A 14,716-nucleotide genomic window follows, 5' to 3' on the forward strand; every position below is an offset into this window, starting at 1 on the left:
TTGCAGATTATCCTTTAACATTTTTCTGACTTAACTTCTGACTGCTTTCCTGAGTGGGAGACAAAAGTGTTTGAATAAATGTTTTGGAAGTTTTGCATAATCAAAAGTTTATCTAATTTATGTTACTGTTCTTAGCATTAATGATGTATTATTAACAGTTACTAACAGACTTAGTTGTGCCTTTATAAATTTGTGTGCTCTTTCTATCCTAATCCTCAGTTTCCTTTCTCTTTCCAGTAACGTGGTATTTACTTCTTAGAAATATTTAGAGAGATTTGTCAAAGTTTAGATACACCCTTGGAAGTTATTCATGTGGATGTCATCTGCCAGAAGGAAAAGATTTAGCACCTGGAAAGATCTTCACGTGGATAGGAAATGAAAAACATTGTCTTGGTTCAGCTCAGAACTCCTTTTATCTTGTAAGGCTTTTTCACAGGCTCCCTCCTGCACGCCACACCCATATATAATCACTCCTCGCTATTCTGTTCTCTTGCACTAGGGTCTCTTTTTTCCTGACAACCTCTTCTTTTATAGCTTTAAAAATCATTTAAAAAACTACTAACCCTTTTTTACTAACATGGACTCTGCTCTGAATTCCAGACATATTTGGATTGTTTTCTTGATACCACTGTTGGATCCTTTATGGATGGGTACCTCACATCAACCCTAGTCTGGCTAGACTGAGCCAGTGTGGCAGGAGACATAATGTCCCCAAATTTGAGGGCAAGGATCATATAGTACACTTTTCATTCCCCTAGCATCTAGAACAATGTCCTCCTTTGGGGTCAGAGTTACTTTCCCTTCCTAATACTCCCATAGAAGTGTGGAAATTTGCACTTCACCAGAGAGAGAAAGGATGGGAACAGTATTTTCCCTTCCCTTTGTGGTTATGAGATTGGGAGAAGGTGTCAGGCATACTCAGTTCTTTCTGGTTTCTCTGTTTTTTGGATTGACTCAGGTTTTTCAGAATGAATATGTTTCTGGTCAGCTTATATTACTATCTATATAATAAGCATGAAGGGCCTGTGTTTAAAATTTAAAGATATTGATTTGGATTATGATAAATAAGTATCCTTTGTTGGTGATATGAATCCCAGTATACTTTGGATGAGTACTGATACATGTGTACAAAGACTATGAAGATACAATGAGAATTAATAAAACAGTTGTGATTTGTTGATTTATTTAATTAAATAGGCTGTGTCGGGTCTTAATTGTGGCATGCAGAATCCTTTAGAGTCATGTGAAATCTTTTGTTGGGGTGCCTGGATGCTCTCTAGTTGTGGCATACAGGCTCTGAAGCATGTGGGATCTTAGTTCTTCAACCAGGGATGAAACCCACGTTCCCCTGCATTGCAGGGCGGATTCTCAGTCACTGGACCACCAGGGAAGTCCCTGGTTATTGATTTCTATGTGTCAAAGGTACCATACAGTTTGTATGTACTGAATCATTTCATTTTTTCTTCATAGCAACTCCAGGAGTAGGTAGTTCCACTTTACAGGTGAGGAAACAGAGGGACAGAGAAAGAACTCATTGAGGTCAATCACATAGTCAATTAGGGATAGAATTGGTTTCAAATCCATGTCTTTCACTTAAACTGATTTTCTGAAAACTGTTTATCATCTACATACTATATATATAGCTACTGGGGAGAAAAACTGGTAATATCTTGGGAAAAGTGGGAATGATCTTACATTGTAGAGTGAAGGAAGAATGAAGAATCCCATTTAGATTTCCTTAGGTTGATCTTCCTTATAACTTAATCTTAAAATTGTAAACCTTTTTTACTCTATTTTGTACTTAGACTGTATCCACTAATTCAGTCTCTGATTCGTTAAGTAATTCTTGAGTAAATTTTTAGTTGAAATATGTTTTATGTAAGTTGTCACGTGTTTATAGGAGTGAGAAGGAGAAAAATGGCCATGACAGCTAGAGGCTGGTATGTAACCAAGGGCTTGGTGTTGCTAGAAACCGGCCTGACAATACTGCTTAGACTTGGTGTTTTCCTGTTGAAGATACGCAGTTGCACAGAACATCAATATCAGACAGAGCTGCTCTGTGTCCATGGTAGAGCAAGTGAAAAACAGTACTACGCCACCATCATGTCCAAACACAGATGAAACAAGAATGTTGTCCCAGCCACGAAATAACTAACTCCCAGTTGGTAATGATTGCTGCTGCTCTACTAGTTACATCTTTAGCCTCCCTGTGGGTAAGATTTACTAAGATGTCCAATCACAGAATTATGCTCACTTCCTGACAGCATGGAGAAGGCAGTGGCAACCCACTCCAGTACTCTTGCCTGGAGAATCCCACGGACGGAGGAGCCTGAAGTCCATGGGGTTGATAGGAGTCAGACTCAACTGAGTGACTTCACTTTCACGCATTGGAGAAGGAAATGGCAACCCACTCCAGTGTTCTTGCCTGGAGAATCCCAGGTACGGGGGAGCCTGGTGGGCTGCTGTCTATGGGGTCGTACAGAGTCGATGGGCTGCTGTCTATGTGCTTGCACAGAGTCGGACACAACTGAAGCGACTTAGCAGCAGCAGCAGCAGCCTGACAGCATTTAGTACTGAGCAAAGCTCTGCTTCCTTAAGCTAGCTAGCTAGTGTGTGCTCAGTCATGTTTGACTCTTTGTGACTCCATGGACTATAACCTTCCAGGCTCTTCTGCCCATGGGGTTTCCCAGGCAAGAGTACTAGAGTGTGCCGGGAGCCAGCATGGGAGATTACACCCATGGCAAAGGTCCTGAGGAAGAGACCTGACGGGCAAAGGCAAGATCAGGCCTCGAGGGACCCCCCTGAACCCTCTCGAGCATCTACCCCCAAACCAGAATCTTGTCTGTTTTACTATATCATGCCTCTCAACAACACTTCTGACTTTAACGGGGGTCTGTCCCCGACCACCTTTCTCTAAAGCTTGTGAACAATGTCCTTTGATTTAACTACATTAGACCTTGAGTTAATAAATTCCTCCCATGCTATAGCCCACTTCACCTTTACCCTATAGGAATGCAACCTTATCTAGTGCTTTCGGAGGGTGGCGCCTGACTTTAGAAAAATCACCTTTGGAGAAAATGAGTTTTCTGGCTGACTAATCATTATCAGAAAGGGTCATAAGATGTTAGCAGGCGCCCTGGCCAGAAGATGATGTAAATCACCCAAGATCTTTGTATATCGGACTGCTGACCCTGCATGACTATGCGTCTTCCATTATTTTCAATGTACAACTCAAGGTATATAAGCTTTCCTGGAAAATAAAGTTTGGGCCTCGCTTACTCAAGCTTGGTCTCCCCGTGTCTTTCTTTGTTTCTTCCTTTATCTTCTTTTCAGGCTGACTCCCTGGGGTGTAGAGGCCCTCTGAGTTTACTTTCCTGCTCGGGCTTCTAAGACCTATGTGAGAGGGAGCCCAAGGCGGGGCACCCTCCCCTATTCAAGTGGGTGCCTGTGGCCTATGTGAACAGAACAAGTCTTTTGTCTGAGGCTTTATTGGCTTTCTGCGTAAACCAAGGAGTATCAGCCTCTTTCTCTCCTATATTTTCCTAACTGCTATATTCCTTCTTTATCTCTTTCTATATCTCTAAATAAATTATTCGTCTAGGTTGCTGATGCCGTCCCCCTGAGGATGCCCTGGATCCAACTGGGGCTGGACCCTGGTAGGAGTGGGTTGCCATTTCCTCCTCCAGGGGATCTTCCCAACCCAGGGATTGAACCTGTATCTCTTGCATCTCCTACAAGAAAGAGGTGGGTGGATTCTTTACCACTAACACCTTCCTGAAGCCCTCCCCCAAATCAACTAACACAAGCCCAACCTATGACTCTTTCTTTAGTTCAGTTCAGTCCATCGGTCGTGTCTGACTCTCTGCGACCCCATGGACTGCAGCACGCCCCTCCTCCCTGTTCATCACCAACTCCCAGAGTTTACTTGAACTCATGTCTGTTAAGTCAGTGATACCATCCAACCATCTTATCCTCTGTCATCCCTTTCTCCTGCCTCCAATCTTTTCCCAGCAACAGGGTCTTTTGAAATGTGTTAGTTCTTCGTATCAGGTGGCCAAAGTATTGGAGTTTCAGCTTAGCATGAGTCCTTCCAGTGAATGTTCAGGACTGATCTCCTTTAGGATGGACTGGTTGGATCTCCTTGCAGTCCAAGGGACTCTCAAGAGTCTTCCCCAACACCACAGTTCAAAAGCATCAATTCTTCGGCTCTCAGCTTTCTTTATATTCGAACTCTCACATCCATACATGATTATTGGAAAAACCATAGCTTTGACTAGACCAGCCTTTGTTAGCAAAGTAATGTCTCTGCTTTTGAATATGCTGTCTAGGTTGGTCATAACTTTTCTTCCAAGGAGTAAATGTCTTTTAATTTCATGGCTGCAGTCACCATCTGCAGTGATTTTGGAGCCTAAAAAGATAGTCTCTCACTGTTTCCACTGTTTTCCCATCTATTTCCCATGAAGTGATGGGACCAAATGCCATGATCTTGGTTTTCTGAATGTTGAGCTTTAAGCCAACTTTTTCACTCTCCTCTTTCACTTTCATCAAGAGGCTCTTTAGTTCTTCTTCACTTTCTGCCAAAAGGATGGTATCATCTGCATATCTGAGGTTATTGATACTCCTCCTGGCAATCTTGATTCCAGCTTGTGTTTCATCTAGCCCAGTGTTTCTCATGATGTACTCTGCATATAAGTTAAATAAGCACAGTGACAATATACGGCCTTGATGTACTCCTTTTCCTATTTGGAACCAGTCTGTTGTTCCATGTCCAGTTCTAACTGTTGCTTCCTTATCTGCATACAGATTTCTCAAGAGGCAGGTCAGGTGGTCTGGTAGTCCCATCTCTTTCAGAATTTTCCACAGTTTCTTGTGATCCACACAGTCAAAGGCTTTGGCATAGTCAGTAAAGCAGAAATAGATGTTTTCCTGGAATTCTCTTGCTTTTTTGATGATCCAGCAGATGTTAGCAACTTGATCTCTGGTTCCTCTGCCTTTTCTAAAACCAGCTTGAACATCTGGAAGTTCATGGTTCACGTACTGTTGAATTTTGGCTTGGAGAATTTTGACTAGCATGTGAGATGAATGCAAATATGTGGTAGTTTGAGCATTCTTTGGCATTGCCTTTCTTTGGGATTGGAATGAAAACTGACCTTTTCCAGTCCTGTGGCCACTGCTGAGTTTTCCAAATTTGCTGGCATAGTGAGTGCAGCACTTTCACAGCATCATCTTTTCGGATTTGAAATAGCTGAAGTGGGATTCCATCACCTCCACTAGCTTTGTTCATAGTGATGTTTTCTAAGGCCCACTTGACTTCACATTCCAGAATGTCTGGCTCTAGGTGAGTGATTACACCGTCGTGATTATCTGGGTCGTGAATTCTTTCTTGTACAGTTCTTCTGTGTATTCTTGCCACCTCTTAATATCTTCTGCGTCTGTTAGGTCCATACCATTTCTGTCCTTTATTGAACCCATCTTTGCATGAAATGGTCCCTTGGCATCTCTGATTTCTTGAAGAGATCTCTAGTCTTTCCCATTCTCTTGTTTTCCTCTATTTCTTTGCACTGATCACTGAGGAAGGCTTTCTTACCTCTCCTTGCTGTTCTTTGGAACTCTGCATTCAGATGGGTATATCTTTCCTTTTCTCCTTTGCTTTTGGCTTCTCTTCTTTTCACAGCTATTTGTAAGGCATCCTCAGACAGCCGTTTTACTGTTTTGCATTTCTTTTTCTTGGGTGTGGTCTTGCTTCCTGTCTCTAGTACAATGTCACAAACCTCTGTCCATAGTTCATCAGGCATTCTGTTTATCAGATCTAGTCCCTTAAATCTATTTCTTACTTCCACTGTATAATTGTTAACACCTTCTTAATAAGATACTCCTGAGTTCTCCATGGTGGCATTGACATCCCTCAATTTGATGAGTAATAAACCCAGTTAGTTTAACTATAGTAATGTGCATGGTGTTCTTTGGAGGGTATACCAGAAGAATGCTTACTAGTATTTTTGACTCTTCTATTTAGTATTTGAGATGTTATACTCTAATCAGGTTAGACAGCAGGACAACTGTTAGAGATAACTAAACATGTACTTATATCTGCTAAATTTTATATTTTAACTATGGCATCTTTAAAAAATATTTACTTATTCATTTTGGCTGCGTCTTGTCTTAGGGGCATGTGAACTCTTAGTTAGTTGCAGCAAGTGGAATCTAATTTCCTGACCAGAGACTGAACCTGAGCCTCCTGCATTGGGAGGGCTGAGTCTTAGCCACTGGACACCAAGGAAGTCCCAGCTAAGGTACTGATACGTTTTATACTCACTACCACTGCTTAGAAATGTTTATTGCTATGATAGCTGTTCAGTGAAATCAGTTCTAGAATTTATAATTGATGTTATTGTAATAAAGAGAAATCCACTTATTTATAAATTCAGGGTCTGGTTAGAATTAAGAAATGAGCATGTTAAACTGATAATTATTAACAGACCTTAATTAACTCTTTAACAGAGTGAAAGAGGCCTGTTAAACGGTTTTTGTTTTTAGATTTAAAGACATATCTGCTTAAATTCTTTATAAAATCCTATAGCAAATTATATTATATTATTATGTATGTATTCTCCTATCATTATTTTTTATTTTTTTCAGATATAAAACACTTAAGAAAACTAGGAGGTTTTAAAAAGTGACTTTTTCACTTGAAACTACTGTTTGCTGTTGAACTGTTTTGAATTTTTATTAGGAAAAGCTCTTTTGTGAAAAACTGCACTTAACTCTTCTTGGTTTGCAATACATTTTGCTAAGGCCACATTTTGAAATCAGTGTTCTTTTTGGAAGTAAATAATAAAATGAAGTTCACATTATGTACTACTTAACTAAAGTAATATAAATTTCAATATACTTTTTAGGTAAAACTTGCTTTTCTACATTTCTTCAAATTATTATTGTCCTCTAAACATTAAGGGCTTCCCTGGTGGCTCACCTGGTAAAGAATCTGCCTGCAATGGGGAGACCTGGGTTTGATCCCTGGGTTGGGAAGATCCCCTGGAGAAGGGCAAAGCTACTCACTCAGAATTCCATGGACTGGAGAATTCCATGGACTGTACAGTGCATGGGGTTGCAAAGAGTTGGACATGACTGAATGACTTTCACTTTCCAAACATTAAATTTTGTGGATGCCTTTTTGGTTAGCTCTCTTGCATTTAATATTGTTTACTACATTTTTTTTCTCATTTTTTTTCTTCTGTAAATTACATTGACTGGGTTTTGCTTTGTATCCTCTTTTAATTATTCCTTCTTTGTACTCCCCACCCCAACACCCCAGCTTCAATTCTTCTGTTACCACCTCAAATGAACATTCCTATCATTTAGTTCTGGATCATCTTTTGTACCTGTCTGCCTTAATTTTCCAGATCTTCAACTATTGTCTTTAAAATTATTAACTTTTAAACAAAGATTTCTGATGTGGTCCTCTTGAATCTGTTGGAAATTTCCATGAGCTAGTTGGTCATCATCAGTGACTAACTGTAACTTAACACAGTGAAACCAAACCTTGCCAAACTACCCAGCTTCTTCTGACTTATTTCTGTCCAGGAGTCTATTAATGTTTAGTTTCCAGGACTTAAAACTTCAGTTATCACTGGCTCCTTTCTTGCCAGACATTGAATTAGTCATTAATTTTTGTGGGTTTTTTCAAGGATTTATTTAAAAATAAATTAGTTTCAGTGAGAAAAAGATAGTTTTTTCAAAAACTGGTGCTGGAATTTATATCCAGATGCAGACAGTTGAACATTGATGACCCTTACCTTAAACATTTGAAATGGATCATGGGTATAAGATGTAAGAAATAATACATGTAAGATAGGTGGTTATAAAACTTCTAAAAGAAAACATCGTTGTTCAGTCACTAAGTCGTGTCCGACTCTTTGTGACCCCATGAATTGCTGCACACCAGGCTTCCCTGTTGCTTCTTGACCTGCATACAGATTTCTCAGGTGGCAAGTAAGGTGGTCTGGTATTCCCATCTCTTTAAGAATATTCCATACTTTGTTGTGAGCCACACAGTCAAAGGCTTTAGTATAGTCAGTGAAGCAGTGTAGTTGTTTTTTGGAATTACTTTGGTTTTTCTATGATTCAGCATATATTGGCAATTTGGTTTCTCGTTTCTCTGCCTTTCCTAAATCTGGCTTGTACATCTGTAAAAGTTCTCCATTCACATACTGTTGAAACCTAGCTTGAAGGATTTTGAGCATAATCTTTCTAACATGTGAAATGAGTGCAGTTGTAAAGTAATTTGAACATTCTTCGGTATTGCCTTTCTTTGGGGTTGGAGTGAAGACTGACCTTTTCCAGTCCTGTGGCCATTCTGATTTTTCCAAATTTGCTGGTATCATGAGTGCTGGCATACTGAGTGCAGCACTTTAACAGCATCATCATTTAGGATTTGGAAACATAGAAGAAAATATTTGTTAGGTTAGGCAAAAGTTTCTTACATATGATGCAAAAGGTACAAACAATTGATTAAAAATTGTTGATAAATAGATAAATTAGACTTCATAAAATTTAAAAACGTTTGCTGGTTGGAAGACATCACTGCACGTGTTTATAGCTGCTTTATTTATAATTGTCAAAATCTGAAAGCAACCATGCTAGTCTTCAGTGTAGGGTGAAGGAATGGATAAAACTGTGGTACATCCTGACACTGGAATACTTTTCAGTGCTATAAAGAAATGAGCTAAAAAGCCATAAGAAGACAATGAGAAACCATTTCCTTCTCCAACGCATGAAAGTGAAAAGTCAAAGTGAAGTCGCTCAGTTGTGTCCAACTCTTCACGACGCCATGGACTGCAGCCTACCAGGCTCCTCCGTCCATGGGATTTTCCAGGCAAGAGTACTGGAGTGGGGTGCATTGCCTTCTCCGATGAGAAACCTTAGTAGTATGTAATAGTAACTGAAGGAAGCCAATCTGAATAGGCTACATACTGTGTGTTCACAACCATATGACATTCTGGAAAAGGCAGAACTATGGAGACAGTAAAAAGATCAGCGATTGACAGTGGCTAGAGGGGAGGGAGAAATGAAAAGGTGGAATACAGAGCACTTTAGGGCAGTGAATACTGTGTGATACAGTAAAGGTAGATCCATAGCATTGTACGTGTGTCCAGACCCACAGAATGCACAGCACCAAGAATGAACCCTGATATAAACTATGGACTGAAAGTGATATTATGTGTCAGTATAGATTCATCAGTTATAACTTGTGCCATTCCGGTAGCAGATATTGATAATGGATGAGAGACTATATGAGTCAGGGCAGAAGATGTAAGGGAAACCTGTACCTTATGCTCCATTTTGCTGTGAACCTAAAACTGCTGTAAAAAATAAAGTATTAAAAAAAGACATTAAGAGAATTTGAAAACAAACTGCGGACTGGGAGAAAATATTTACAAAACGTGTTCGATGAAGGACTTGTATCTAGCTTATATAAAAGTATTTTTTTGCTTGTTTCTTACATCTCAATAAGAAAACAATTTCATTTTAAAAATGGGCCCGAAGATTTGAAGACTTTGGGCCAATGGTTATTTATATAGATATGTGAATAACGATGTGAAAAGATGTTCAACATCATAGTCATTAGAGAAATGCAAATTAAAGCCACAATGAGAAACTTTAACATACCCACTAGTGAAGTGCAAGTTGCTCAGTCGTGTGTGACTCTTTGTGATCCCATGGACTATACAGTCCTTGGAATTATCCAGGCCAGAATACTGGAGTGGGTAGCTGTTCCCTTCTTTAGGGGATCTTCCCAACCCAGAGATAGAACCTGGGTCTATTGCATTTCAGGCAGATTCTTTACCTGCTGAGCCACCAGGGGAGCGCAACATACCCACTAGAATGACTGTTGAAAAGACTGAACGTACCAAGCGTTAGCAAGGATATATAGCAATTGCAACTCTCCTACACTGCTGGTTGGAATGAGGGGAACAGTTTCTCAAAATGTTAAAGCAGAGTTACAGATGACTCAGCAATTCCATTCCTAGGTATTTATAGAACAGAGTTGAAAGCACATGGAAACCTCTATACAGATATTCATAGCAGCGTTATTCTTAAGCAAGCTTTCAAATGGAAACAACTCAAATGTCTACCAAGATATGAATAGATAAAAAACATTTCCATATAATTGGATGCTATCTGCTTGCCACGCAGGAGACACCGGAGACGTGGGTTTGATCCCTGGGTTGGGAAGATCCCCTGGAGGAGGAAATGGCAACCCACTCCAGTGTTCTTGTCTAAGAAATCCCATGGACAGAGGAGCTTGGCAGGCCACACAGTTCATAGGGTTGCAGTGAGTTGGACACAACTGAGTGACTGAACACACACAGTAGTAAAAAAACAACTGCTTACTGATAGATGCAACTATAAGGATGAATCTTGGAAACATTACATTAAGTGAAAGAAACCATATAAAAAAGACATCTATATGAAATTTCAAGATTAGGGAAAAGTAGACAGAAAACAAATCTTTGATGCCCAAGTCAGGGGTGGGAGTGAGGATACATTGCAAAGGGGCATGAGAGAACTTTTTTGGGGTTATGGAAGCATTATAAAGTGTGACTGTGGTGATAATTGTACTACTGTGTGAATTTAGTAAAACTTCTGTTCACTTAAATCAGTGAGTTGTGTGGCATGTAAGTTATTCCTCAAGAAAACCAACAATTTTGGATTTAAAAAAATCCAGGACTTATAGAAAAAAAAAACATTGCATGAAGTAAAATAAATCAGTGGCAACTGATAAATATATGTGCAGGGAGTGATAAAATTGGAAAATTAGCGTTTTGCAGGCATCAGGAACCAAAGGTTAGATCAGTTAAGAATTACCAGTTGATGCTAAATCTTGGAAATTTGTTTAGGAGCAGAATATTTGCATGGTGTAAAAATACCATTTTATAGACTGCTTATTACTTACAAGGAAACAGTAGTGCAGAGATCAGTCTTGACCCCCATGTGATAAAAAGTAACATCACTAGTAAAGAGCAGGTGAACGTGTGTCTGTCATTGTTGACACCTTTAGGACCATCAGTTCAGTTTAGTTCAGTCGCTCAGTCGTGTCCGAGTCTTTGCGACCCCATGAATTGCAGCACGCCAGGCCTCCCTGTCTATCACCAATTCCAGGAGTTCACTCAGACTCACGTTCATCGAGTCGGTGATGCTATCCAGCCATCTCATCCTCTGTCTTCCCCTTCTCCTCCTGCCCACAATTCCTCCCAGCATCAGTCTTTTCCAGTGAGTCAACTCTTCTCATGAGGTGGCCAAAGTACTGGAGTTTCAGCTTTAGCATCATTCCCTCCAAAGAACACCCAGAGCTGATCTTCTTTAGAATGGACTGGTTGGATCTCCTTGCAGTCCAAGGGACTCTCAAGAGTCTTCTTCAACACCACAGTTCAAAAGCATCAATTCTTTGGCACTCAGCCTTCTTCACAGTCCAACTCACATCCATACATGACCACTGGAAAAACCGTAGCCTTGACCTTTGTTGGCAAAGTAATGTCTCTGCTTTTGAATATGCTATCTAGGTTGGTCATAACTTTTCTTCCAAGGAGTGAGTGTCTTTTAATTTCATGGCTGCAGTCACCATCTGCAGTGATTTTGGAGCCCCCAAAAATAAAGTCTGACACTGTTTCCCCATCTATTTCCCATGAAGTGATGGGACCAGATGCCATGATCTTCGTTTTCTGAATGTTGAGCTTTAAGCCAACTTTTTCACTCTCCTCTTTCACTTTCATCGAGAGGCCCTTTAGTTCTCCTTCACTTTCTGCCATAAGGGTGGTGTCATCTGCATATCTGAGGTTATTGATATTTCTCCTGGCAATCTTGATTCCAGCTCGTGCTTCTTCCAGTCCAGCGTTTCTCATGATGTCCTCTGCATGAAAGTTTAAGAAGCAGGGTGACAATATACAGCCTTAACGTACTCCTTTTCCTATTTGGAACCAGTCTGTTATTCCATGTCCAGTTCTAACTGTTGCTTCCTGACTTGCATATAGGTTTCTCAAGAGGTAGGTAAGATGGTCTGGTATTCCCATCTCTTTCAGAATTTTCCGCAGTTTATTGTGATCCATACAGTCAGAGGCTTTGGCATAGTCAATAAAGCAGAAATAGGTGTTTTTTTTGGAACTCTCTCACTTTTTCGATGATCCAGCGGATGTTGCCAATTTGATCTCTGGTTCCTCTGACTTTTCTAAAACCAGCTTGAACATCTGGAAGTTCACAGTTCACGTATTGCTGAAGCCTGGCTTGGAGAATTTTGAGCATTACTTGACTAGCATGTGAGATGAGTGCAATTGTGCAGTAGTTTGAGCATTCTTTGGCATTGCCTTTCTTTGGAATTGGAATGAAAACTGACCTTTTCCAGTCCTGTGGCCACTGCTGAGTTTTCCAAATTTGCTGGCATATTGAGTGCAGCACTTTCACAGCATCATCATTTAGGATTTGAAACAGCTCAACTGGAATTCCATCACCTACACTAGCTAGAATGTGGAGCAGCTACACCCTTCATAACCTGCTAGTGGGTATGTAAGTTGGTATAACAACTTTGGATTACAGCTTTGTATTGTCTGCTAAAACTGAAGCTACACATGCTCTACAATCTAGAATCCTTACTCTCAGGTATATATCCAAGAGACATATTCTCGCTGTTTGTAGCACTGTTGTGCATAGTACCCCCAAACCAACAGAGCTCCAATGTCCATTACAAGTAGAAGCTGATAAATTATAACAATAAAAGTACTATAATTATCTGCTTCTACTTGTAATGGACGTTTCACCTATGTAATATTCTTTCTGATGATGCATAACCTGAATTTAGTCACAAAGAAACATTAGGCAAACTCCAAATAAGGACTGTTCTGTTAAAAGAGTAGTTGGTGGGTCGGCTGTATTATAAAATATTAGTGTCATAAATGACAATAAGGTTGTAGAAATGTTGCAAAGTGATGAGTAAAGAGATGTAACAGTGAAATGGTATACCTAACCTAGACCGGATCCTAGATGGAAGAGAGAGAAAAATATGGTGTAGTGGGTAGTATTAGATAGGTGACAATGTTGGAACATGGACAATAGATTAAAAAATGTTACTGAAGTTGACAAGTATGTTGAGATTATGTAAGAAAATAATTTTAATACACACTGAAATGTTTAGGGGTAAAGAGCACTGATATATGTAATTCATGCTGTGAATAACTTTAGAAAAAATTGTGGAAAGAGGACAAACTTGTGTGCACAGAGGTAAAGCAAGAGGTGCAAAATCTTAAGCAACAGAGAATGGATAAATAATATACAGGTATTCTCTGTACTATTCCTGTTGTTACTTTTTTTGTAAGTCAGAATTATCTCTAAATGGTTAAAATAAATTTTAATAAAAGTTTTGATTTAAGGTTCAAAGGTTTTTTATTTTTTTCTGATGTGGTGGTAGTTGTTCATTTTCCTTTTCTGTTATTCATTTTCTTTTCTGATATATTAAATATGTTGTAGGTTTTGGGGGGAGTTGAGATTGAAAGCTGGTAGGCAAATTTCATTCAAGCTTGTTTGATGTCCTCAATTTGATAATTGACACTGAGTACTAAATGTAGACTGCATGTTAATAATTAGCCTAAAGATATTCTGATATAGTTATGCTCACTAAAGGGTTTTTTAATATTTAGACTGTGATCTTTTTTAAAAGATACTTTATTTACTTTTGGCTGTGCTGGGTCTTCGTTGCTGTGCAGGCTTTTCTCTAGTTGCAGAGAGGGGGGCTGCTCTTCAGTTCAGGTGCTTGGGCTTCTCACTGTGGTGGCTTCTCTTGTTGTGGAGCATGGGCTCTAGGGTGCACAGCCTTGTTAGCTGTGGCTCCCAGGCTCTAGAGCACAGGCTCAGTAGTTGTACACAGGCTTAGTTACTCCAGGGCATGTGAGATCTTCCCATATCAGGGATCGAACCCATGGCTCCTACCTTGGCAGTCGGATTCTTTACAACTAGGCCACCAGGGAAGCCCTAAAAATTTATTAAATTTTTTTTTTTACTTTTAGTATCTTCAAAATGGCTGATAATTTGGATGAATTTATTGAAGAGCGAAAAGCCAAATTGGCCAGAGACAAAGCAGAATTGGAAAGTGAACCACCGTACATGGAAATGAAGGTAAAGATAATAATTTTCTTCTAACATGTTTCATTAAATTGTCTGAAGATTACCCTCTTTAAATGCAAAATATCTTCTTCTGGGAGTGAGAAGCTTCTGTTTCAGTTTAGTTTAACTGTACTATCATTCTAAGTCTGAGACCCTGAACCTGGATAAGATTTCAGTAATTTTGAATGCAATTTTTCTTCTGTGGTGTTTTGTACCTCACAGTTTCTTTTCTCTCTTATTAGAGTTTTAATTAATAAGTTATGTGCTTCCTAACATGATTAGGAGACTAGTTCTAATGCAAGGAACTTTCAGAATATAAACAGAAGAGATGTAAAAGCAATTTCTTATACTCTTTGTGAAAAGGTTCATTTTTTTAATGAATCAGTATCTTAAACATTTTCGAAATCTACAAAAATGAGTTTATAAGGATAGTTTCTTTGGTGTATTTACTTTTCAGAATATAAATCTGTTAAAATGTTTCTGAAAGCAGTGTCTGAAAAAGCTTTCTTAAAACTTTTCTAGCTTTGATATTTATTGAGGCTGCTGTGTACTGTGCTGGGCTCAG

At 39.4% G+C, this 14,716-nt stretch overlaps 1 protein-coding gene across 50 annotated transcripts in view; it reads left to right on the forward strand.

Annotated features, from left to right (window-relative positions):
• The window catches only part of CSPP1 (centrosome and spindle pole associated protein 1), a 115,712-nt gene that overhangs the window by 4,016 nt on the left and 96,980 nt on the right, over window positions 1–14,716 (forward strand). For 30 of the 50 annotated variants that reach the window (XM_069600144.1, XM_069600159.1, XM_069600179.1 and 27 more), the window contains exon 2: window positions 14,055–14,163. In XM_069600144.1, the coding sequence (XP_069456245.1) occupies window positions 14,065–14,163 (99 nt within the window). In that variant the 5' untranslated portion in view covers window positions 14,055–14,064. Of the gene's footprint in view, window positions 1–3,601; window positions 3,745–6,166; window positions 6,294–14,054; window positions 14,164–14,716 lie in introns of those variants that run through there. The other 20 variants (XM_069600143.1, XM_069600178.1, XM_069600181.1 and 17 more) reach the window with 3 other exon arrangements.

Source organism: Ovis canadensis, chromosome 9 (genome assembly GCF_042477335.2).
Source record: "Ovis canadensis isolate MfBH-ARS-UI-01 breed Bighorn chromosome 9, ARS-UI_OviCan_v2, whole genome shotgun sequence".
Taxonomy (NCBI): Eukaryota; Metazoa; Chordata; class Mammalia; order Artiodactyla; family Bovidae; genus Ovis; species Ovis canadensis.